Raw genomic sequence first — 21,974 nt, forward strand, 5'->3', positions numbered from 1 at the left:
CCAAGGATCGCGGCTACCTGCGTTATTTGGGGGCTCTTCCACCAGGCCCCGGCCAGGGTAAAGAAATGTGATAGCCACTGACCATCGGCCCGACCAATCATGAAGACACGAGAACCAGCTCATGTGCCCTGCCAAACGCGTGCCTTCGCCTGTCGTGTTCCCGCCAAGACATACTTGTTCCATATAGACGCCATTGATATCTGTTTGAGCATACATACCCATAAAATCAAGGGAGGTCGGGGCCGCGATAGACGCAGTCATGGTAGTACACGCTTCCACGTCAGTCCCGTCATCCTTCCGAGACCGTCCCGTACAGCAGCCGACCTTGAGGCGAGGATACAGATGGGCCACACGTCCCTGTAAAAGCATGACTACCCATTTCAGAGCCAGGAAGTCGGGATTGAAGACCGGCGGCAGTAGCACAAACTTTGAGCCAGGTTGTGTTGTCAGCCTCTTTTGTTTCAAAGTGATCTTGACGTCCAGGGCTCCATTGGATTCATCCCGATCCTTCAGCCGAAAAGGGCGAGATGAGCGTGAAGAAATCCTGCTCTAGTAAGCGCTTCATAGGAAAGCGCTGCTGTGCCTCCTACGTGCATCTCGCCGCGGGCCGAGCAGATTGCGTGAAGAGAATGTAGTACCTGCGCCTATATCCGCCGTCTCTGCACAGCGGCAGGGCCGTCTTACTGTCCAGTGTTTATCCCCTAGCTCCCACTGTCTAGCATTCCAAGGTTGTACCTTGCATTCGACTACTACTGCTGCTGCATTTACGAAGCAATACTTATTCTATCTTTGAGGCCTCTTCCCTACCGTTATGGCTCGCCTGGCAGCATATGCGGTGGTCAGCGGACTGTTCGCATGTGTGTCTGGTCTGATGGAGTTCATCAACCCACCGCCTTTCGGGACGATTGGCGACATGAGTGGCAGCCCAAAGTACGAGATAGGTGACACGGTGAACGTTGTCTGGACTCCCGGTGAGAAAGGAGGCGCTGTGTCGTTATGTCTCTACCAACAGAACGAAACGGACGGGATGTGGTTTGGAGATATGGAGTACCTCACGCGTAAGGAACATCCCCTTTTTGACGAGAAGTGTCCATGACAAGACTGACTTGCAAAATCAGAGAACGCGCTAGACATTACGAAATACAACTGGCTAGTTGGAACGAGGAAAAACCTCACGCTATCGAGACTCTTCTATCTCAGCGTCTTCCAAGAGGGCAAAGGTCCCTCGGACTCGAACAGTCACTACTTCTATATCGAAGAAAGTCGTGTTGAAGAAGCTGCCCCATCGTCGTCTTCATCCATCTCTTCCGCGTCAGCATCAGCAACAGACCAGACATCAACAGGAGTAACGACTACAATACCGACTCCAACATCGATTGGCTCAAATACCCCCAGCGACGAATCAAGTGCACCATCAGCGAGCTTTCCAGCCGGCGACGCTACAGGCGCGCCAAGTCTCACCGACCAAGAAGCCTCATCAGAAAGTTTCCCTTTGGGCGCTAAGATCGGTCTCGGCGTAGGAATACCCGTCGCACTTATACTCGGGCTCGTGGTGGGATGGCTGCTGTTCCGTCGTCACAAGAAGAGAGATGTTGTCCACGAACTACCCGTTGTTCAAACTGAACAGTACAAGTACTATCACAGTGGGAGTCATTACGGTTCGAATCTGAACGAAGCGCCGCCAAGGTCACCAGCGGAGATGAGCCAAACCCCATATATTCAAGGTTACAAGGGATGGGGAGGCCAACCACAGGAAAATCCCAAGGCCTCACCTACGCCTGCGACTATACCTGTAAGGTTTGAGATGTGAACTGGCATCACTATCACCCATCATGGTATATTCGACGGTGCTCGGGAAAGATAAAGAGGGAAGGAGTAATAAACTAAGGGATGAGGACGTGCGATATGTAATACCCAAGGACGAGGCAGAAGGTCATTGGATCTGTGCTTATGCATGGAAGGAATCGACAATGATAAGATATTACTTAAGGTCGCTGATTTCTGCTAAAGTTCATGTGCCAATGCACCGAAGAGCGAATACATAATTGCAGGTGATATTGTGCTTTTCGCGCCCAGTCCAGACTTGAGGATTTCTTCCCCATCGCACAGGTGCAGCCGGTAGGTGCATTCGATTCTGTTTCGCTGCCTAATTCGTGTCTATTTTAGCATTTTCACATGCTCTTTCAGAGTCAAATCGCCGTGACCACCACTGTTAGCGCGTTCGAATGGCAGGCTCAAACAGATTATGGGCTGCACGAATCGTATCAATGATCGTCCATACTCTGGGTGTAACAAGTCCTCCCGCGCATGGTCGAGACACGACTGGGCTGACCTATTCGTACCGAATAACCAACCGAATCCTCTTACTATCTCAAGGGCGATGCCACGGGTCTCCATCGCAGAAAAATATGTTTCCTCCATTAAAACGACGGTCCGCGAGCTCTGGACTTTGGTGACAAGCGAAGACGAAAACTTCTTCCTTGTCGAGGTTTGCGTAAAGCTCTATACTAGCTGTCAAGGGGGCACCACGCGCCTCCGTCGATCTTTGCAGCTTCGTAGCGGGCTTCGCGGTTGACATAGAAAAGCGAGGGGTATCCACGGAACGTGCGTGCGGTGACTGTGCCTTTCTCCTCATGGATGCAGACTTGATTGTCGACATCGACATGGGTGCTGCCGCAACATTCTATCTGGTCGTGTAGCGTGATAGCCTATACCCTGGCGCGAAGTTCCGCAGGCAGGCTGGAGAAAATGTGGAAGGTCCGTGTAGCGGATGTGTGCGACCATTCGGAAGTTCTAGCTACACCTCTAATTCGTCATACCGATTTATCGCGGCGCCGTTTTGGGTCGACATAGTGATGGCGAAGATGTGTTCGTGGGAAATCGGAATAGCAAGAGCAGTCTGTCCACGGACGAAGATGCTTGTTGGTTGATTAAGAGCGAAGACAATGTGGATACGAAGAGAAGAGTTGTAGAAAGTGTAGAGAATGCGAAAGCTCACGTAGGGAAATAATCGCCCTAACGGCTAAGGCAGATGCGTTTGCTGGGTGTTGACGTGATGCCAAGTCTTACCTAGTTATTCACGATGGACATTATAGTACGCCTCGAGTCGAGGTTATCGGAGGTCATGGAAATGGTATTACCTCAGCCATAAATTCAAGAAGAATGCCTAGCTCTTTACATTCGCCATTGAGACTAATTCCCAAGGAGCTCAGGACCTAGTGAAAACAAGAAAGGCAACTTGGAAAAATATTAAGCGCAACAGCAAAGATCGAGAAAGGAACAGAAGACTGTGGCATTTCCACCGTGAAGGAACGTTGGTGATGTTGCAGCACTTCTGCTGACAAGGCTACCCGCAAAATCCCGGCTCACCTGATTCGTCCACTTCCTTCTTGCGCCGCCAAGCCCAGCATTCCCGCGCTTTCTCTGCCCATCAACCTCACCAGACATCACTCCGGACCACCCTTCACCCGCGACTGAACCCCAACGAACTCGCCAAAGATGTCTGTCTCATCCTTCGGTCACCACGGCAAGACGCCCGCTGCTGTCGTAAGTCACACTCGGTGCAATTGGAGGCGAAAGGTGGTTTTAGTTGCGATGACGAAAGAAGCTAATAACTGGTAATAGAGCATGCGCAGCCCATACAAGGCTTACAGGAGTCCTTTCGGTCCTCAGTACGTATTTTCCGACATCGATATGGGAGTGAAATGAGTGGTGGACGGGTTGGGACTGGGTTGGGGTTGTTTAGAAGATGTGGGAAGAGGAGGATGTGTCGCGACGCTTCGACAGACGTTTGGGGAATTGGACGTCACCCATACGATCGAAGCGTATATCGAGAAGAGGAGGAACAGCACAGTCCGCACCCGCACCCGCACCCACCGGCCACACGACCCACGCCTGTCACAGTCTCGAAGCTCAAGAGCTAACAAACCACCCAGATACACCATCCCCAAGAACTACCACGGCCTCACCATCAAGCAGGCCGCGAAATAGTACGTCTTCCTTTCCGTCGCGCGACCTTTTCCGCCCACTACATAAACTGACCCATCCCAGCGGTGGCCTCGCCGCCGGTTTCGGCGGTGTAGCCGGTTTCTTCGCCCTCTTCTTCTTCGCCGAGGTCCCCAAGGTGCGCGACGACATCATGAAGAAGATTCCCATCCTAGACAAGTTCTTCACCCACGAGATACCGCCTGAGGATAACCCTTTCTGAGCTCTCTGTTTACAATGAAGCATGGACTGTATAATATGGGGACAATTGGCATTGCAGACAAGGAATTAGACCGCTTTTGTCTTTGTTAGCATGTGGCCGAGCAGTGATGATTGTGAGGTTGTGATGTAGTGATACATGAAGTCTGGACAAGGTGAGATCCTGCCCTAGGTATGCTCCATTTTGTCTCGATTAATGGCCAGCTCAAACGCCAGACTTCACCATAATCTCGTTCAATCCGCATAACAGTTTGCCACTCATAGTTCCAGATTGTTGGTCATTGCTTCATTTTCGCGTGACTCGCACATCTATCATGATGCTATCATGTATCGTCTACGACCGAACTGCTTCCGGCTATCCTCTCAGTCCACCTCCGAGGTTAGTTTGTTGGCAGCCTTCCTACAACCTCCGCCATCTCCTCATCAGTGTAGATCCTGAAGCCCTTGTCCTTGGTCACACTAGCCAACTGCACGTTCTTGCTATCCAACTTCTCCTCCATGACCTGCTTGAGTGTCTTGAGCGTGAGCACCTCGGCCTCGGGGAGCGTAAGCGACTTGTGGAATTCGTTCTGGAGTTCGGCTTGGGCGCCCTCCGAACCGGAACCGATGGCTTTGGCGTCGTAGCGGTAGAATGTGCCGGAGGGTTCGGCGTGGTAGCTGGGTGCTGTTAGTCTCTTATCCCATTTCCAGAACTAGATATACGCTGTAGGACTGGGTATGGGGTGCGGGTAGTGACGTACAGACTCGGACCATCCTCATCATAACCCGCGATCAAGAGCGCAACACCGAACGGCCGACTCATGATGCTCTCCTCACCCTCGGCACCCTCGCCAAACCTCAGCGCCAGGTCACATATCGCCTGCGTGCAGCTCTCCACGCGTAGGGGCTCGGCGTAGTTGAAAGCATGGTTCTGGCTCTCGACACGCGCGTGCTCGATCATGCTGCGGGCATCGGCTTGCAGACCCGACATGGCACATCCGATGTGGCGGTCAATTTCGACAATCTTCTCTACAGAGCTGGTCTCGAGGAGCGTGGAAGTGACGCGCTTCTCTACGCCGAGGATTACGCCTTCGCCTGTTGCTACCTATGGTGTCGTGAGTTTGTGAAGATTGGCGGTGGGAGAGGTACACGTACGCCTATTGCTGTTGAACCGAGCTTGATGGCTTCGAGCGAGTATTCGACTTGGAAGAGACGGCCTTCGGGCGAGAAGGTGCTATGGGTTTGTGAGCGGACGGTCGTAGAGTGAGAGGCGCAGGGCGGACGAACTTGATACCACGGTCTGAGAGACTTTGTTAGCATACAATCGCTAGTATGATTGCTCTAGGAAGCTTACCATATTCACTTCGTGCTATAAACTGCTCACGTTAGTACAAGAGCTCCAGCGGGGTTCAATGAGGCGTACCATGGCGGCTGTTTGTGCAGGGAAGCAGTAGGTATTGTTGGTGAGTAATTCGAGTGTGTCTCGAACGGGGACTTCGAGATCGGGGGTATAAAGGCGGCTGTGATATGTTGCGGAGTTATGTTGGCGACTTAGATGTTTCCCTAGCTAGAGCTTCAGGCAACATGAGCCGCGACATTGCGCTAGGGCGGGATGCCAAGACTGGAGGACCCATCTGATAATCAAGTCTACCCCCTCATTCACACCAACCAATTTCCAATCCTACCAAAACAGCGTTCACGACAAGTGCTGTCTTCGCTCTGGCTGCGTGTGCGTTTGTTGTAAATGCAGGAACCACTACGTAAATGTTCAGTGCGCCCTTCAAGACACCAAACCTTCGAGATCTATGAATTCATGTGCAAAGATCACATTGGGTCTTGTCAATGGCGTCAACATGTGAAGGCTCAATTGATGTGACCTCATTCAATTTTTGGGTACTGCAGTCATGGAAGCCGGCCACCATATAATCCGCCGCCTCACCCATATCACTTCCCCAAACCCAATATCCTACTTACCTCGAACAACTACATAGCTATCCCTACCAACTACATACCAGCTATAACACCTTGTACTATCGCCAAATCTACTCAAGCCAAGTACAACGATGTCCACCAATCGCTGCGAACAAATGCTCGCGGAAGTCGACAACGACATCACCATGGCCGCATACCGTATCTTCGGCGAAGTCCAGGTCAATGAAAACATCACAGCCAAAGACTGGGAGGACTTCGGTGCTGGGCTCGATGACGGGAGCAAGAGGAATTTGGACGAGGTCGTCTGCAACTTGACACATGCATGGATGTAGTGCGCTCCTTGCGCAAATCTGGTGGCGCTGGTGGGGTAGCGAAGAGACGCGAGAGATATTGTTGCGCAGGCTTGATGTGAAAGACGAGGCTAGAGCGGAAAGGTAGCTAGGGTGGTGGAGAAGTGGTGTATAAGTATCGGGCGTGCGGGTATCTTCTCCTATTGATACACTTCATCTCTGTTTTTGAACAAAACGTGTTTACCAAAACTCGATGAGTTCAGTTCCTTTTCTTCCCTACCTGGTTTCGAAAGTCTCAGCGATGATATCTTTGTCTAGGCCTGAAGAAATTCGAAAGCTACTACCTGATCAAGCAGAATGATGAATTCTATATGTATGCTACAAGTCATGTTTTTGATGCTCCAAAAGATTTTATTAACGCCGCTGTATGCGGCCATGGACATATGTTCAGGGCTGCCAAAAATCGCAAGGCGTGTAAAATCAGCAAATATTACCGGAAACTTCTACGAACACTTTCTTTGAAACTAAAACTGTGCGGTATTGTGGAATCATAAGAAAGATATCCAAATCGAGCTGCTCGGTGATCTATGGCGTTTGGGGAGGCTGTACAAACCATCTTTTGTACCACTCCTTTTTCTACATCTTTGCACTCGAACATGATCAGTGCAATTCCAAAAGCGATGGGTCAATCGTCCATGTTTCCCGATCCCATTCTACTATATTTCGCCCGCTTTCCCTGTATGTCTGTCCTGGGTCCCGCTTTCGAAGTAGCGAGCACATCGTTCGCGTGATGAGTTGAAAAATGTCTTTGCAAAATCTTTACGCGACACCAGAAAGTGTCGCAGCTTTTTCAAAACTGTTTACCATGGCACCACATGCTTTCGTCTTTTGAAGAGCTAATGGCAAGATTTGCGGACTATTGAGAAACGTATATAACATGCTTATATTCTCCTTTTCTCTCTCCATGAGCTTCAGATGTTCGACTGCAAAGATCATCGGATACAAAGCTCATGACTGCAGTCCTCTGCTGATTTCCCAAAGTGCTCCGTCAACTACTCATGCTTTCGAGCAGTTGGGCTGTTGCACGACTCACCTAAAGCGTTTTACGCGTTGTCGATGTCTTTTCTGTTGAAACACAAGCGTGACGGCTTTATCGAAGATCCTGTCCCGAAAGCAAAAGTGGAAGCTGACATGAACTAGAAGTCTGACATTTACTTCAAAATTATCGCTCATGAGCTCTCTGTGAACGATGTATCGGAATGCCAGATAACATGGAACTTGGCGCACAAGACTTTGGAAAGGAAAGGCTAAGGGCGAATTGTGTGAAACGCACATCATTTGATATCGATAACCCTGTCGCTCTGATACAGCCCATGGATTCAGCTTGATAGACTCCTTATCATGGCGTTTCCATCCGTTGATCACGTCATACAAGGGAAAAACTAAACAAGTGCGCTGCAGTCTACATCAGCGTCAAAATGAACGAAAAGAGATTCCCGAGCTCATGTAGACTTCCAGGCTAATAATTTTACGTAGGTGCTTGGTCTTTCCTTGAACGTGGCGCAATTGTGGCCTCAGCATCATTTCTCATTTCGTAGGTTCGCAAACCACAAGGAATGGGTGCACCGCAGCTGTCTAATGTTAGCGCACACTCGTTCTCGCCCATCATCACCGTCAACTTACCACTGACAAACAACCTCCCGGTCTTAACATCATGCCTGACCGTCGTACTCCCACTCAACACCTTCCCATCTTTATCTTCGATAACCTTCTCAACCCTATAATCTACACTCCTCACGCCAGTCTTACCAACATCCACTGTCTTCCTAACACGCCAGATGGTAACGGGTGAGATGTCGTTGTAAGGATCGTCGAATCCTTTGCCAGCTTGGTATAGGTTTGGGAAACCCGCGACGTACATATCGCCGTTCGCGTCTGGGGAGATGTTGTCGAGCGGCATTCCTACGTGAATGGTATCGACGATGCTGAGAGTCTTGTCGGGCTGGAGTGCTAGGACGCGGATTTGACCGTCGATGGAGCTGGGGACGTAGAAGAGACCGTCTCGGCCGAGCGCTAGTCCGTTGGGGAATTTAAGCTTCGTCTTGGGAAGGTATTTGAGCGCCTTGTTGAGGTAGATCCTGTACTTTGGCTCACTGGGCGCGTCTGATTGAGTGAACTCGCGCTCCTCGCTGCCGTCGTAGGCTGCGTGACAATTTCCAGCTCCGTCGCAATAGGCGACGTTTCCTCCACCGATGAAGTAGTCGAGTTCTCGGCGCTGATAAACGTTAGTCGCTATGTTCCCAGGTCAGATATGAGTATCACCTACCATGCCAACCTTGACTGAGTGATCATTCGTAACCAGAAATCCACCAGAGCCATCACCAAGCGCCGCGACACGGTTTGGCGTCCAAATCTCATCGGAAAAGACGGTGCGAACGTGTCGCATCTGTTCCTGCCCTTTCCTCATCTCGAAGATCTCGACTGTCGAGTTTGCGCCGCTTTCAGAAGCATCGACAATGCTATTGGACGCATCGACTGGTGGTCGTTGGTTGACAAAGTAGAAGCGAATAGTGTTATCATCCAAGATCTGAACATCGAAGCCCAGGAGATCGAGATCCGCGTTTCCAGTCGCTCCTTTGTAATGGCCTATCGGCTTGATACTGCGAAGATTGTAAAGACCGTCTTCACCAGGCTCGTCGATGTCCAAGGCGAGGAGTTCTGAGCCGCCAGGCCGTCGTCCAGTTACGTTGAGGTCGTTCATGCTTCAAAAGTTAGTACTGAAGGCCGCGAAACTGCGTTGTTTCGCAGTAACATGGAGGTGTGTGTAATAACGTACGCTTGATTCCAAGCCAGTCTGGCCGCCGTACCTGCACAAGCAGCATACAACGTTCTCCCCTCATTGTCCAGCCAAATATCCTCGCACGCCTCCAGGCTTGGATGTACTAAACGGCGACAGCTAAACTCTGGGAAGTCTTCGATACTCTGTATCACGCGCCCAACACCAAAAGTAATCGCAAAAAGGTCTTTCAAGTAGATTTGGTAGAGCGACGCGCCCCACGCTACAACAAGCGCCCAGTACACAGTCTTCGCTATACTAGGCATGGCGTACGCTGTAACCCAAGAAAACGAAGCGAAAGATGAACGGGAGATGGAGGAAAGGATGAGCTTATATCTCACGTCGATACCTAGAGGTACGGCTGAGCAAGGCTTGCAGGGGTCGTAACAGGTAAGGCGCCCTTGTTCAGCTCCAGTAAAATCCTGAGGTCCCTCGATCCGCGCGCGGAGCACGTGGGCTGCTGAAGGACCTCCAGGCATACCTCACCACCGAGCCTAAGTTCTTGTTTCGCCGAGACCATATCGCTGCTATGAGATGCGAGTAGTAGCGCTGGGGACAGCTGTTCGGCCTGATCCCTGGGGAGGCTGACGTCACAGGGTCTCTCCACCCAATTCGGTCAGCGCATCTCCATCCTCCCGAGGTCGGCTTACCACACGATACACAGTATCAGCCCTCCCAGTCCCCAGCAGCACCTACAACCTCTCCAAAACCGTTTCCGGTCCCAAATCACTCAAAATGACAAAATCAGCCTCCTTCGACGTAATAGGCACCTGTTTCGCCTTCTCCGCCCCCATCACCACCATCCAATCCCGGCTAGGCCCCAAACTCACCACCGCAGCCGTAGACCCCAAGACCCTCTTCTTCAGCTGGTTCTATGCCGCCCAACGCGACTTCACCTACGTATCCATGAGCGGCTCCTACGTGCCCATCGCGCAAGTCCTGAAGTCGACTTTCCGTCGCGCATGTGCCGTCGTAGACCTACCCCTTGACGCCATCACCGACGAGGATGTTGACGAAGTGATGAAAGCGTTCAAAGCCATGGGGCCGCGTGATGGGCTGAAAAAGTGTTTCGATGGGTTGAGAGAGGCGGGCTGGGATGTTTATGGCGTTACGAACGGGGGGTCGGAGACGAGTTTGGATTACTACCGTCATGCGGGGATTGAGCTAGATGCAGAGCATCTGCTTAGCTGTGATGCTATCAAAATTGCGAAACCGGATGTTAGGGTGTATGAGACGGCGGATAGACATCTGACAGAACGGGGGTTAGGGAAGCGGGAGGGCGAGAGGTGGTTTGTTGCAGCGCATGCGTGGGATTTGATCGCTGCGAGGAAGGCCGGGTTCAAGACTGCGTATTTGGACTTTGAGGAACATGATCCGTGTACCGATGTCTTCGGTGAGTTCGATTTGTATGCGTCTAGTATGGAGGATCTCTTGATCAAGTTGAAGGAGAGCAAGTGAGTTTGGCGTAAAGTAAATCACCTAGGCGTTTACATTGCTCTCAAATGTTTCGCAGTTTGATACTTCGTGCCGTTGTAGGCTGCAGGGCATGAGATGAGTTGTAGAGTATCAAGAATATTTGGCCTAAGCCTCGCTACTACGTAAGGCTAAAAACCTCTCATAAGTCCACAATCACGCAGATGTATCCGTCCAGCTACACTATGATGCTAAAGACCTGTGCAAGACACCGCCCATTCCTAGAGCAGCCCGCACACCGAAAGCCGTTTTCCCTACCAAACATGCAAGTCACGTGCGCTCTACCTGAATAGACTCCTGAGCTCCTCCAACCTCTGCTTGGTAGCCTCCTCCTTGCTCTTACGCTCCTTGGCCATGGTAAGATCAGCTAGGGCCTTCTTCTTGCCCTGGAGCACCAACATCTTCTCCTCAAAGCTATCCTGCATGATGAAGCGTTTGATCGTAACCTCCCTATCCTGGCCTAGTCGGTGAACTCGATCGACGGCCTGTGCCTCAGCCGCGGGGTTGAACTGTGGCTCCATCATGAACACCTTGTTGGCGGTTGTCAAGTTGAGACCGAGACCTCCGGCACCGATGGATACGAGCATGACACGGACCGCCGGGTTCTCGCGGAGTGCTTGCATGGACTTGTCGCGGTTCTCGCGGGTCATGCGACCGTCTAGGCGGACGAGCGAGTGACCGGCGTTCTTAAGAGCGATCTCGATGAGGTCGAGGTGTGTGGTCCATGAGGAGAATACAATGCTGTGCAAGTCAGTTTAGGACGTCTTCGTGTGGCAATGTAGGCATCAACTCACCTTTTGATCGGCCTCTCATCCGGGTTTTGCTCGCTCCATACACGGAACTCTTGCAGGTCGTTGAGCAGAGCTTGAGTCTTTGTATGCGGGCCGGTGTAACTTCCGATCTTTTTCGCCAACTTTGGGTCTTTTCGAATCTGGTTCTGCTCCTCAATGTAGTTGTAATAGTCCGTGCGCTCGAGCTTGAGGACCGTGGGCCGGTTGACGTCGTCACAAACGTGGCATCGAACTGAGCCATCTGCCATGAGGTTTTCCTTCCATTGGTCCTTCAGCTTCTTGATGTGGCGTGGGCAGACCAGGTGATAGCATGTGGTCATATAACCAATATCGTCCTGAATGTTGCCATCCTCGTCCTCGTCGTCAGAGTCCGCATCTAACAGAGACTTCTTGTCTGGGCAGTACAGGCAGTCAGCTGCACTCGTGGATTCGAGGAGATTGAGCATCTCGTAGGCCTGCTGACGTGTCTAAAGATCGATGTAGTCAGTAAATATCTCACAACAGTTCGTACACGGATATTACTTACAAGCTGCGGCCTATCGCTCTCCTCTTCATCTATCTCCATGGGCTTCTCATAAGTCATGCCGTCAGTGGTCTTGAGCGCTTCTTCACTGAGCAGATCACGGCCGTGAGCGCAGATCAATCGAAGATTGAGGATGGCGGTCAAAATCCTGGCGTATGATCGTCCACCCATCTTATCGCCCTGGGTGACCGCAGCCACCTTGCGTTGAGTATCCTTCTCGAACCAGTCGTGTAGCTGCCGCTCTTCCTTAGAGAACTGCAATTTGACAACGTAGTCAAGCTTCTTGGGGACCTCGTCCTTGATAATCTCCTTAGTACGACGAATGGTAACGGTGCTGACAAGCAGCTGAAGCTTCGTTACAACGTTGGGGTCAGCGTTCTTGAAAGGACCGAGAATGAACTGGTTGAAGCCACTGGGTGTATCGAAAGGCTTCAGCTTGATGAAGTTGAAGAGGGCACCAAGATCTTCAAGTCGATTTTGGACAGGCGTACCGGTTACAGCCCAACGACGCTGACCCATCATCATACATGCTGCCTTGGACTGATTGGTCGGATTGCGAATGGTATGTGCTTCGTCTAGAACAATGCGGAACCAGTTAATGTATGGCAACGCTCGCTTTCTGTCTGCGAGGTCTTTTGCAATGATGTGGTACGTCGTCAAGATTATGTCGTGATCTGCAAGAAACTCGGGTGTCATGCTGAACCGGTCTGAACCGTGGTACCGCTTCCACTTCAGGGTGCTTTTGCCCTGTGGAAAGTGCTCCTTGATCTGCTCCTTCCAGTTCGTCATGGTGCTGAGAGGGCAAACGAGAAGTGTTGCTCGACTGTTGATGGTGGGCTGAATCATGGCTGGGTAGGGCCTCGGGGGTGGCCTCTTCTGGCAGAAGTCTTTGGCGGATGCAATCGAGGCATCGTCGCATATGAGTGATAGGATGCTAAGCGTCTTACCCAGTCCCATCTCGTCAGCCAGGATACCACCAAGACTAGGTCTGGGCTGATCTTCCGTCTGTTCGCCGGTGATGATGTGCATGTAATACTTGCGTCCATTATCCCGATACTTCGGAGTCCACAAGGAGTCCTTGCGTTGATCGTAGATATCTGGCGGATGTTCTTGTTCGTGGTCGACCATGAAGTAAAGCGCTTGCTTTTGATGCGGGTACAGCTCGGTTTTGATGAGCGTTGAAGGTTCTCGAATCGGAACTTCTTCTGAGCCACTGACAACCGTATCGAAGACGTCTTCGACATCAGCGCGGATCTCATCGACACTCCGAAGGACGTAGGTATTTGTGGCAGGACCACCAACGGCGTACTGAGTGGTCATCTGGAAGTCGGGTTGTCCCACTTGATTCTTCTGGAAAGTCTCCTTGGACTGCGGATTGTAGTAATCATGGCGTGCGAGTTCGAAGACGGGGTTCTCAAGGATAAGATTCTTACTCCTGAGATGCCTTCCAAGGTGATCTGCAGACTTACGCGGACAGTACAGCTGTAAAGTCATACCGACAAGTGCAGAGATCTGACTGCCAGGTGGTCCCTCATTGGGAAGCTTCCGGCGTGGTTCAGTCCAGGCCAGCCACTTTAGACCGTTGGTTTGCGCGCTGTCGATCAGTGGTGTGAGACCTTGTGCGGTCTTCATGTCGACCCTGCCGAACTCTTTACCCATACCGTCAAGCACCTAATTACTGGTCAGTTTATATTACACATGTTATCTTGCATTGCAATCTTACCATGATGATTTGGTTTCCCTTGTGACCGCCACCCCTGCGGAAAGATACCTTAATCCTGCTTTGGCCACCATGATTGCCAGCGAACTTTTTGGGGTCAGGAAAAGGAACCATGTGAGCCTGTATGTAGGTCTGCTTGAGCTTGCCAATGCAGATGTCATCGTTGCTGTTGTCATGAACGACTTGGATTTCATCTTCGTCGTCGCTCATGGTCAAGTCGATTGCCGGTCCCTGCGGCAGTGGAGCCGGTGATTGCCCGTTCTGGCTGAGGTCAAGTGCACTCCCACCCGCAAATTTGGCCCGATTGCTATTCTTCTGCCTCCGCGGATCTTCTGTTTTGATGCGCTTGGCAGGTGATGACGTACGTTCTTGAACGTTGTGTAGGCGTTCGACAAGCGAGACTTGTCCAGCAATAGTGGGGTCAGTACGACCGCGGTCAGTGTCGTTACCGGATGACGCAGGGCGCTTCGGATTCGACGATGTTGGGTTGAGAAGCGCGCGTGGGTCAAACTGAGGAATGTGTGCTGCAGGCGTTCCGTTGTTGTGATGGGCGTGGTTGTGGTGGGTCGTGTGGTCGCCTGGCACGAGCGTGGTTAGTTCTGGGGGTGGTTCTACTTCTGCTTCGGCGCCTGGGTGACTTGTGGACGTAGGTGCGTCCGGCAGCGAATCAACGGGTGAGGAGGTGACAGTGGGGTCGTAGGCAGCAGGCTCAGTTTCAGGAACAGCAGGCTCATAGCCGGCCGACTCGTATACAGAAGGCTCGTATACGGCCAGCTCCGATCTCTCAGAGGAGTCAGAAGCTGAACTACCGCCTGTAGTCTCCATGCTAGGCTGTGATGGGCGTGGTGGTCAAGGGGAAGGAGCAATGACGAAGATGCGTTGAGGTCATCAACACCAGGGCAAATGAATATCAAAGGCGAGTAGGCGATTTTGGGTAAAGAGGTGGAAGAAGGTGAAGAGAAAGAGAGATTGTGAAGATATACCTGTTCTACGTACCCTCCTCGGGTCAAGTAATAGGGCGGGATTAAACTTGTCCATGATGGGCTTGCAAAGAAAGCCACGCGCGCTCTACAGGTGAGAGAGCTTCAGGTAATTCTGGCAGGTCCCTCAGCGCTTCCAAGCTCTTCCAGCCCTTCCAACGATGTTGATGCCGAAGCGCATCTGATAGTCCGAATGCCAAGCCTTGATCCTTTTGCTTGCCACAAATCTCGCGTTTTCAGGGTGCCTCGATGCGCTCAGAGAGCCCCCCAGAAATGCTGTGAGTCCCCTGAGATCTGGTTGCGGTCGATACAGGACGCGAAGTTCCGAGGCTCGAATGTTGAGATGATGGCGTGTAGTCGCTTAGTATACCCGGTCGTCGGGTAAGTGAAGGTAGACGTATGGTTTCGCGGTTCAGCGGCGGCAGGTTTGCCAGGCAACAATGCGTGTGGATGTAGGTTCAGGTAAACAAAGAGTCATTCATTTGTACCATGGTGCGTGGATGAAATGGCGCTGTTGCCTTTCCTGTTGATCGTGGGAAGTCATCGCGTGTGGCTGAGAAGGGCTAGCAAGAGTGTCAGATGACCCTCTCGATAATTCACGGGACATCGGCAAAGGGTTGCTGCCCGCGATCGTCGGGGAGAACCGATAAAGATTGCACAAGAGAAGCAAGCAAGAATCTCATCAGCTCGCGGACGACGCGCATGTATCACTCAGGTTATTAAAGGGTGTGGGGGTTGCGCAGCGTACGCGAAGGTGTGGGTGCACCAGCAGGATAGCGGAGCTGTCCCGCTACTACACACACACACATGTTGCTATCCGTAGATTCTGTACGACAAAACGCCTCTCATGCTGCCCAACCAGATGCCTATGCTATGGTAACAGTGACCTTGCGCCCGTGATGTAAGACAGCTCTCACACACACACAATCTCACAATGTAAAAAAATGCCTCAAAGTGGGCGATGATCTGCTCAGCACCAGGTAAACACCGGGTTCCGGCCCTTGACCATCTCCAGACGTTCTACAATGACCTTTTTCCTGTTACCTTCCATATCTTCATTTGCAGCATATCCTAGATCGCCATCGTCGTCAAAGCCATAATCATCAAGGTCTCTCCTATGCGTTAGGGAGAGTCGTCTGTGGTGTCGTGAGTCGCGCGTGCTCCGGCGAGGCGCATCGTAACTCATTCGCGACTGATGGGGAGGCCGACTGTTTGAATGACTGTTCACGTTCCGCGAGCCCCAGTACACGTCGCTCACTGTCGCTGGCGATTCTGGACCTTGATCAGGACGTCTTACGTCGAGAGAAGAAGAGCCGCGCGTAAGGTTGAAGCGATTCTCGTGTGCAGACTCGAGGGGTGGCGAGTTCATGAGGAGATCTTTCTGGGGCTTCTGTGGCGGCGTTGAGACAGCTGTGATATCCATCTCTTCATGCTCTTCCTCCACCCTTGGTTGTCTGCCTGGTGGCTGTTTCCTCCGCATCTCCGCGGACGGAGCCCTCAGCGGCACAGCAATGGGTATCTCGACAATGTCATCCCACACGCATACACGTGCCCTTCTTGTGAGCTCGAGAGGCCCAAGGTCGGGTGTCTTGAGTGTCTCTACCACATTCCATGCCTGTCCCTTCATGACCGCGATTTGTTTCGCATACATGCGCTCCTTAAAATCGGCATCTTGTGAGAAGCACTTTCGGAGTGCCGATTGTGTGTCGCTCCACCATTGTTTCGAGGTGAGGAGGGGAAGGAAGTGGCGGCGAGTGGCCTCGGAGAAGGGCTGGCCGATGAGGGAGACGGGTAGAAACAGCCATCCAAAGGGATAGCTGCGCCACTGTAGTCATGTCAGCATAGTCGTAGAGGTTTTGAAAGAGGTACTCACAGCATCAGGGTGCTTCCAGGGCCATGACAAGCTGTTGTCAATGGCACCAATGGTCACTGTGGGTGTCGGCCCACTCTGCATGGGGGTGTTCGACCGGCTAGTCGTGGTCATGGGTTCCCTTCGCCCGTACGGATCAGATTCCTCCATCGATTGCCTCGTGTAGGAGCTCGGTTGATGGTCTTCGTCGTCGTCATCATCATCGCGCTCCATCTTGGGCGGTTCTGCGACGATGGTGGCCTGCTGCGTCTTCTGGTCGATCTTGATCATCCAGTTGTCCAGGCCTCTGTCGGTGTTCCGCATGATGTAGTCGAGAATCACCAGTTTCTCCAACTGCTCTCTGAACGACTGTTGAATTGCAGGCGTCCAGAAGCCTCTCCGTTGATGCTGCGCGTCTCCATTGCCCGATTGTTCGTCCTCGTCCTCGCCGTCTGACTGCGAGCCAGTCGGTCTGCAGTCCTCGGCCCATCTCCGCTTCTTCTTGCGCGCCGCCCTGTCGGCATTGTAGCCTGCATTATGCTGATCTGGCCATGGGTTCTCCTTGAGGAAGATGTTCGCGTCCTTGAAGCCCTTCAGGAATACCTGGAAACTTCCCAGCTTCTCAGGAAATGGCTTCCTTTTCCTGTAGTATGCGCGCCGATCCCAAAAGTCGTAATGGAAGGATTTTGAGGAAAGACCCACGACGTCGGTGTAGGGTACGAGGTTGGTGCGGAGCTGGGTATCGAGGACGTATGCGGCGGCTTCGGAGATGTAGGAGAGGTTGGGAATAAGGCAGGCGCGACCGAAGAAGAATGGAAACAGGTTGCGATGTATCCACTTCGTCCATTTGGGGTTGCGCGACGCGTAGGGCTCTTCGTCTTTAGGCTTGAACACGCCCACCACCTTGCCCTGTGTGGTGCGCGCGAAGTAGCTGCCGGAACTGCCCTGTGTGATCAACAAGGGATGTACTTCCATCTCGATGGCCGTCCTGACGCTTTCCACGATATCGTCGAATTCGAGCTTCGTCAAGCGATCGGAGGGCACATCGTAGTCAAATGTGAGCGACTCTGCCGTTGCCGGTCGCACCCAGTCTGGCGCTTGGAAGACGGAGTGGTGGATCTCGAGCGTCTCGTCTTCTGCCGAGTCTTTCTGCTTCTTGATTTTGAATTTCTGCGCAATCTCGTCGGCCCATCGCTCGAACCGCGCATTGATGGCCTTAATGTCCACGCCGGAATTGGCACGTTGCCGTCGTCCGGACGGTCCCTTTTTGTGATTCGGTGAACTCGCGCCTGAGCCATTCATACGCATGTTCGAATTCCTCTGCGGTTGTATTGGTGCATATTGCGCGTTAGACAGGGGATTCTGGTGGTGGTCGCCCTCGAAGTCGCTGCCGGAGTCGTCTTCTTCTTCCTCCGCTTGGGCTATTCGGGCGTAACCCGAAGTTGGCGGTCGTTTTGATTTCGGCATTGCAGGTTTGGGAGAGCGAAGGAATCAAGGTCGGTCGGAGTTTGCTGTTTGTGAGTTGAGGCCTGCGATTATGGTGAAATGACGACCACGGACACAGCTGCTGCAGGGGTCTCAGGCGCTAGTGTTCCGCTGTGGATCATCACATGCAAGACGCCCACACCGTGCATCTGATTCTAGATCGACTAAAGTTCTATATGTTGTGGGGTATCGAAGTCTATCTGTAACACGCTCAAAGAGCTACTCAACTATTCGCGGCATCGATCCATCATCTAAAAGCTATCGTCAAGATCCACTTGCCGTCTTACCACACTCGGACTGTCCTCATCCATACCGCCCGTTGAGTCTGTGATATCGCCGCCAGCTGTCATAAGCAAGTCATCCACAATACGCTTGCTAGCTTCTCGCGCTGTTCCGTATGTTAGCATTTGCCTAAGATATAAGGAAGGGGGGGATCTTACCAGGCGTCTGCATCAGCTTGCTCTGGGGAATGTGGAATTGTATCGTCTTCGGAGGACTGAAGTCAACATCGTCGTCCTCTTCGTCGCTGTCATCGAAGATTGTGCCGCCAGTCCGGTGGATACTCATGGGCTGTTTGCCCTTTGCAGGTGTCTGCACGCTTATACCCGGTGTCCGCGGCGTCTTCATGGGCGAAAAGATGTCGGCACGTAGTTGTGGTGCTGGTGAAGAGGGAGGTGAAGAGTCGAAGTCTAGTAACTTGGTAGCTGCGCTTCGTGGCGTAGGTGCTCCGCGCTGACCGCCGGTGCGAGGGGTGAAAGCACCCGTTGGTTTGTACTTTCTCGGGCTGATAAGTGGTGTAGCTTGTACGCGGTATGTCTTGTCGAGAACGCGATGGAGCAGCGGGTCGTTGTTAACGTAGGATTGTTTCGTGGCGGTAGGCTGCATGAAGGGCGAAGATTCAAAGCCGCTCATATCTGGAAGGGCTTGCGACTTGCCAGGCGTGACAGGCTCCAGCTTCGGCGTCTTCGTGCCGCCAATGTTGGGTCTGAATTCGGATTTCAATGCCTCGTATGGCGAAGACATGCCAGCGAACTGAGGCTGCTCCTCATATTCGCTCTCTTCCTCATCCTCATGATGTTTGCCTCCTGTGGTGGAAGGTGGAGCCCGCGGAGTGCTGTGTCCGAGCGAAGGCGAGTCGAAAGCGAGAGTCGATTCGGCATCTTCTTGTGCGGACAAGGGTCGTGGTGGTGTTGTCGTCGTTCCAGTCACGGTATCCTCGTCCTCGGCCGTCTCATCATCGTACGTTTGTGACTGTTCAGTCTCATCTTGTACAGCTGACTCGTCTTGCTCGGGGGCTTCGTAGCCCGATAGAGACACATTGGCGCTGGCCTCGAAGAACTGTTTCCAGAACTTGGAACCCTCCCAAACAGCCTCCGAATGTTTCCCGTATTGTTCGACGATCGGTAGAATTCCGGTTGTGACGATGCGATGAGCGCGGCTGAAGTTTTGGTCGATTTCTGCTCGTGTCAGTCGCGATAGTGGGGTGCTCGAAGCTGTGTTTACCTTGCAGTGTCAGGGTAATGGACTGCTCTAGTTTCTCCAATTCCTCTGTCAGCGACAAATTGCGCTGCGGCGCCATACTCATACGCGACATGGTGTAGTTCGCGTCTAGCAATGGTATGCGCGGTTGGTGCCACACGCGCTTCGTCGAGTTTGGAACGAAGACTCGCGATTTCTTGGCACCCCCGAAGTTCCCCGCACCTTCACCCAGCACTAGCTCTCCTCGTTACGCGTCTGTCGACTACGATGCTTTTCTCAAACTCGACTCATAATCGCCCGAACAAGCGTGCGGAACCGTACCGCTCGACTCGTGTGATTGCTGCACTCGCACTAGACCAACAAACCTGTGAACGTCATTCCCGGACCTCTTAAACCCGATGAGGATGCGTAGGGTTGCGCCATGCAACCGACATGCCCATGGTACGAGAGGGGTTATGCATACGCTACGCCTGTTCCGCATGCCCGGTTAGCCCATATGAGCTTCCCGGTATTGTGGGTGAGGAGATCTGGGGTAAAGCATATTCATATGTAGCCGCTGAGGTGCATGCTCGACTCCTTCGCTGTCCCTTTTGTACAATCATCTGTCTCTGCTTCGCATTAACCCCTCGGTTTCCGATACTCTAGAACAAAATCACCATGTCGTTTCGTCTACCACCAAGAACAGTCTATCAGACTGTCCCGAGACTCGCCAGTATACCACGAGCGGCTGCCCGAGCACCACGATGGGCGCGCAGTTACGCAGTCACTTCAGACCAGAATAGAACAGCCATCGTAACGGGCTCTGCTCGCGGAATGTGAGACCCGTGGACTTCTTGAATGCGATCAATAGGATTGACTAACCTGGGACAGCGGCAAGGCCATCGCTCTTCGACTAGCTAATGATGGATACGATGTCTGCATCAACGACGTTGAAGCCAACAAATCTGGGGCCGATGAAGTCGTAAAAGAGATACAAGGCCTAGGGCGAAAGTCTTTCGCATATACCGCTGACGTATCGAATTTGAGCGAGGTCCAAGGCCTGGTGAAAGCGTCGGTTTCCGAACTAGGACCTTTAAACACCATGGTAGCGAATGCCGGCATCGCGCAAGTCAAGGCACTTCTCGATCTGACGGAACAGGATCTCAAGCGCATGTTCGAAGTCAATGGTAAGACTATATTCGGGCAAAGTAACAAAGGCTCGCTGACAAGTCTGTAGTATACGGCGTCTACAATTGCTACTCCACAGCCGCTAAGCAAATGATCTCGCAAGGCAACGGAGGCAAGATTCTCGGCGCAGCGTCAATCGTAGCATTCAAGCCCTTCGCACTTCTGTCTCACTACAGCGCCTCCAAATGGGCCGTCCGTGGTCTTACTCAAGCCTTTGCCATGGAGATGGCTGAACACAAGATCACTGTGAACGCCTATGCGCCCGGTATTGTCGGCACCGCCATGTGGGATCTGATCGACGAAAAGCTGGGCGAAAAGACGGGAGCGAAGAAGGGCGACACAATCAAGAAGTACACCGACGAGCTGATTGCGCTGGGCCGGACTAGTGTACCAGAAGATGTGAGCAGTACGGTGAGCTTCCTATGCAGTAAGGACAGCGACTACATGACGGGGCAGACTATTGTCATTGACGGTGGTATCATCTTCACTTAATTCATGCTGACAGATGATGACAACGGCTATACTTTCTACGTGCCCATGTCTTGTTCTATTGTTGGCATCCAGTTGGTCTTTGTAGCTATGCGCCTGCTCACTTGGTACCGCCAGCATTCCGGTTTCAACTTACTCTATATAAACCACCCTATGCTCAGTTGCGATACACCAACCTTCTATCATCCCAAAACCCTACTCCGTATCCATCACAAGATAAATATCATCATGAGTTTCTGACCCGGCGGTGATTTCTATGCCTTGTCTGGTACAAGGTCTCAACACGTGCCCTGGGATTACTATGAATTCGAACGTTTCGGTCGTCTTGGCCATGTGGGTCACCAAAGCAACCCTACTCCACTTGCCGCACATGCAAATCCACGCTCGAGGGTCAGCCATAATGCAAGTTTACCTGGCGCCAGACTTGCCTCCCTTGTCACAGTTGATGAAGCGGTATTAGATAGTTGACAGGCGCGTGTTTTCGAAGCTGAGGGTCAGCTTGACGGACTGGGTGGCCTTCAGGTTTCAGGAACACAGACTGTGATAGTTGGGTTGAGAAGCTTGTTGGGGGACGTTGGACGGGGGATTGGCCGCAGGGCGAGGGTAGATTGATCGCCGGGTGGGGTGTAGGATGCTACGATAGCTAGATAATCTTCATTACACAGTGCGGTCATATGCATATGGTTACAGATCTGCCAAACTGTTCTAGCTCCTTCGTCTCTTTTCCTAGATTTTCTAGTCTATGCTTCTTTGTTCCAGACTCTTCGATACGGTGCTG

At 52.2% G+C, this 21,974-nt stretch overlaps 9 protein-coding genes across 9 annotated transcripts; 4 read left to right on the plus strand and 5 right to left on the minus strand.

Annotated features, from left to right (window-relative positions):
- Positions 1 to 590: 590 nt before the first annotated feature.
- BKA58DRAFT_190319 (uncharacterized protein) lies at positions 591 to 2,028 on the plus strand. Its single transcript, XM_046165595.1, has 2 exons — positions 591 to 1,058; positions 1,119 to 2,028. The coding sequence occupies exons 1-2, from the start codon at positions 812 to 814 to the stop codon at positions 1,808 to 1,810; spliced, it is 939 nt and encodes a 312-aa protein (XP_046024116.1). The 5' UTR covers positions 591 to 811; the 3' UTR covers positions 1,811 to 2,028.
- Positions 2,029 to 3,430: 1,402 nt separating this feature from the next.
- Positions 3,431 to 4,475, plus strand: BKA58DRAFT_386483 (ubiquinol-cytochrome-c reductase complex subunit-domain-containing protein). The gene is made up of 4 exons (XM_046170471.1): positions 3,431 to 3,546; positions 3,625 to 3,671; positions 3,936 to 3,989; positions 4,051 to 4,475. Exons 1-4 carry the CDS (start codon positions 3,499 to 3,501, stop codon positions 4,205 to 4,207), a joined length of 306 nt encoding a protein of 101 aa, XP_046024117.1. The 5' UTR covers positions 3,431 to 3,498; the 3' UTR covers positions 4,208 to 4,475.
- On the minus strand, positions 4,476 to 5,745 carry BKA58DRAFT_386486 (proteasome subunit alpha type-5). Its single transcript, XM_046170472.1, has 6 exons — positions 5,606 to 5,745; positions 5,537 to 5,558; positions 5,470 to 5,482; positions 5,338 to 5,416; positions 4,944 to 5,287; positions 4,476 to 4,860 (listed from the first exon to the last, which is right to left on the minus strand). The coding sequence occupies exons 1-6, from the start codon at positions 5,606 to 5,608 to the stop codon at positions 4,584 to 4,586; spliced, it is 738 nt and encodes a 245-aa protein (XP_046024118.1). The 5' UTR covers positions 5,609 to 5,745; the 3' UTR covers positions 4,476 to 4,583.
- A 2,246-nt stretch (positions 5,746 to 7,991) lies between these two features.
- On the minus strand, positions 7,992 to 9,506 carry BKA58DRAFT_440672 (serum paraoxonase/arylesterase-like protein; the record flags this gene model as incomplete). Its single annotated transcript, XM_046173768.1, has 4 exons — positions 7,992 to 8,035; positions 8,088 to 8,679; positions 8,731 to 9,166; positions 9,241 to 9,506. 4 exons carry the CDS (start codon positions 9,504 to 9,506, stop codon positions 7,992 to 7,994), a joined length of 1,338 nt encoding a protein of 445 aa, XP_046024119.1.
- Positions 9,507 to 9,719: 213 nt separating this feature from the next.
- On the plus strand, positions 9,720 to 10,826 carry BKA58DRAFT_386492 (haloacid dehalogenase). The gene has a single exon (XM_046170473.1). The coding sequence runs from the start codon at positions 9,976 to 9,978 to the stop codon at positions 10,696 to 10,698; it is 723 nt and encodes a 240-aa protein (XP_046024120.1). The 5' UTR covers positions 9,720 to 9,975; the 3' UTR covers positions 10,699 to 10,826.
- A 168-nt stretch (positions 10,827 to 10,994) lies between these two features.
- Positions 10,995 to 14,572, minus strand: BKA58DRAFT_317764 (DNA repair protein rad5; the record flags this gene model as incomplete). The annotated part of the gene is made up of 4 exons (XM_046167642.1): positions 10,995 to 11,454; positions 11,508 to 11,971; positions 12,031 to 13,698; positions 13,751 to 14,572. The coding sequence occupies 4 exons, from the start codon at positions 14,570 to 14,572 to the stop codon at positions 10,995 to 10,997; spliced, it is 3,414 nt and encodes a 1,137-aa protein (XP_046024121.1).
- Positions 14,573 to 15,241: 669 nt separating this feature from the next.
- On the minus strand, positions 15,242 to 18,101 carry BKA58DRAFT_190452 (phosphatidylinositol 3 and 4-kinase-domain-containing protein). Its single transcript, XM_046165596.1, has 2 exons — positions 16,601 to 18,101; positions 15,242 to 16,552 (listed from the first exon to the last, which is right to left on the minus strand). Exons 1-2 carry the CDS (start codon positions 18,041 to 18,043, stop codon positions 15,698 to 15,700), a joined length of 2,298 nt encoding a protein of 765 aa, XP_046024122.1. The 5' UTR covers positions 18,044 to 18,101; the 3' UTR covers positions 15,242 to 15,697.
- A 28-nt stretch (positions 18,102 to 18,129) lies between these two features.
- Positions 18,130 to 19,790, minus strand: BKA58DRAFT_470084 (DASH complex subunit Ask1-domain-containing protein). The gene is made up of 3 exons (XM_046175174.1): positions 19,565 to 19,790; positions 18,502 to 19,518; positions 18,130 to 18,449 (listed from the first exon to the last, which is right to left on the minus strand). The coding sequence occupies exons 1-3, from the start codon at positions 19,653 to 19,655 to the stop codon at positions 18,313 to 18,315; spliced, it is 1,245 nt and encodes a 414-aa protein (XP_046024123.1). The 5' UTR covers positions 19,656 to 19,790; the 3' UTR covers positions 18,130 to 18,312.
- Positions 19,791 to 19,799: 9 nt separating this feature from the next.
- Positions 19,800 to 21,434, plus strand: BKA58DRAFT_386497 (3-oxoacyl-reductase). The gene is made up of 3 exons (XM_046170474.1): positions 19,800 to 20,355; positions 20,411 to 20,706; positions 20,757 to 21,434. Exons 1-3 carry the CDS (start codon positions 20,198 to 20,200, stop codon positions 21,197 to 21,199), a joined length of 897 nt encoding a protein of 298 aa, XP_046024124.1. The 5' UTR covers positions 19,800 to 20,197; the 3' UTR covers positions 21,200 to 21,434.
- Positions 21,435 to 21,974: the final 540 nt, after the last annotated feature.

Source organism: Alternaria rosae (assembly GCF_020736505.1).
Source record: "Alternaria rosae strain MPI-PUGE-AT-0040 chromosome Unknown BKA58scaffold_6, whole genome shotgun sequence".
NCBI classification, from domain to species: domain Eukaryota; kingdom Fungi; phylum Ascomycota; class Dothideomycetes; order Pleosporales; family Pleosporaceae; genus Alternaria; species Alternaria rosae.

Coding starts and splice junctions, on each gene's coding strand:
- BKA58DRAFT_190319 (XM_046165595.1), top strand. CDS start 812: ATGGCTCGCCTGGCAGCATATGCGGTGGTCAGCGGACTGTTCGCATGT. Junction 1,059..1,118: donor AGATATGGAGTACCTCACGC/GTAAGGAACATC, acceptor TTGCAAAATCAG/AGAACGCGCTAGACATTACG.
- BKA58DRAFT_386483 (XM_046170471.1), top strand. CDS start 3,499: ATGTCTGTCTCATCCTTCGGTCACCACGGCAAGACGCCCGCTGCTGTC. Junction 3,547..3,624: donor GCAAGACGCCCGCTGCTGTC/GTAAGTCACACT, acceptor AACTGGTAATAG/AGCATGCGCAGCCCATACAA. Junction 3,990..4,050: donor ATCAAGCAGGCCGCGAAATA/GTACGTCTTCCT, acceptor GACCCATCCCAG/CGGTGGCCTCGCCGCCGGTT.
- BKA58DRAFT_386486 (XM_046170472.1), bottom strand. Junction 5,288..5,337: donor TCGGTTCAACAGCAATAGGC/GTACGTGTACCT, acceptor ACGACACCATAG/GTAGCAACAGGCGAAGGCGT. Junction 4,861..4,943: donor GATGAGGATGGTCCGAGTCT/GTACGTCACTAC, acceptor AACAGCACCCAG/CTACCACGCCGAACCCTCCG.
- BKA58DRAFT_386492 (XM_046170473.1), top strand. CDS start 9,976: ATGACAAAATCAGCCTCCTTCGACGTAATAGGCACCTGTTTCGCCTTC.
- BKA58DRAFT_190452 (XM_046165596.1), bottom strand. CDS start 18,043: ATGCCGAAATCAAAACGACCGCCAACTTCGGGTTACGCCCGAATAGCC. Junction 16,553..16,600: donor CCTGGAAGCACCCTGATGCT/GTGAGTACCTCT, acceptor ACATGACTACAG/TGGCGCAGCTATCCCTTTGG.
- BKA58DRAFT_470084 (XM_046175174.1), bottom strand. CDS start 19,655: ATGTCGCGTATGAGTATGGCGCCGCAGCGCAATTTGTCGCTGACAGAG. Junction 19,519..19,564: donor CATTACCCTGACACTGCAAG/GTAAACACAGCT, acceptor TGACACGAGCAG/AAATCGACCAAAACTTCAGC. Junction 18,450..18,501: donor CAAGCTGATGCAGACGCCTG/GTAAGATCCCCC, acceptor CATACGGAACAG/CGCGAGAAGCTAGCAAGCGT.
- BKA58DRAFT_386497 (XM_046170474.1), top strand. CDS start 20,198: ATGTCGTTTCGTCTACCACCAAGAACAGTCTATCAGACTGTCCCGAGA. Junction 20,356..20,410: donor ACGGGCTCTGCTCGCGGAAT/GTGAGACCCGTG, acceptor AACCTGGGACAG/CGGCAAGGCCATCGCTCTTC. Junction 20,707..20,756: donor GCGCATGTTCGAAGTCAATG/GTAAGACTATAT, acceptor ACAAGTCTGTAG/TATACGGCGTCTACAATTGC.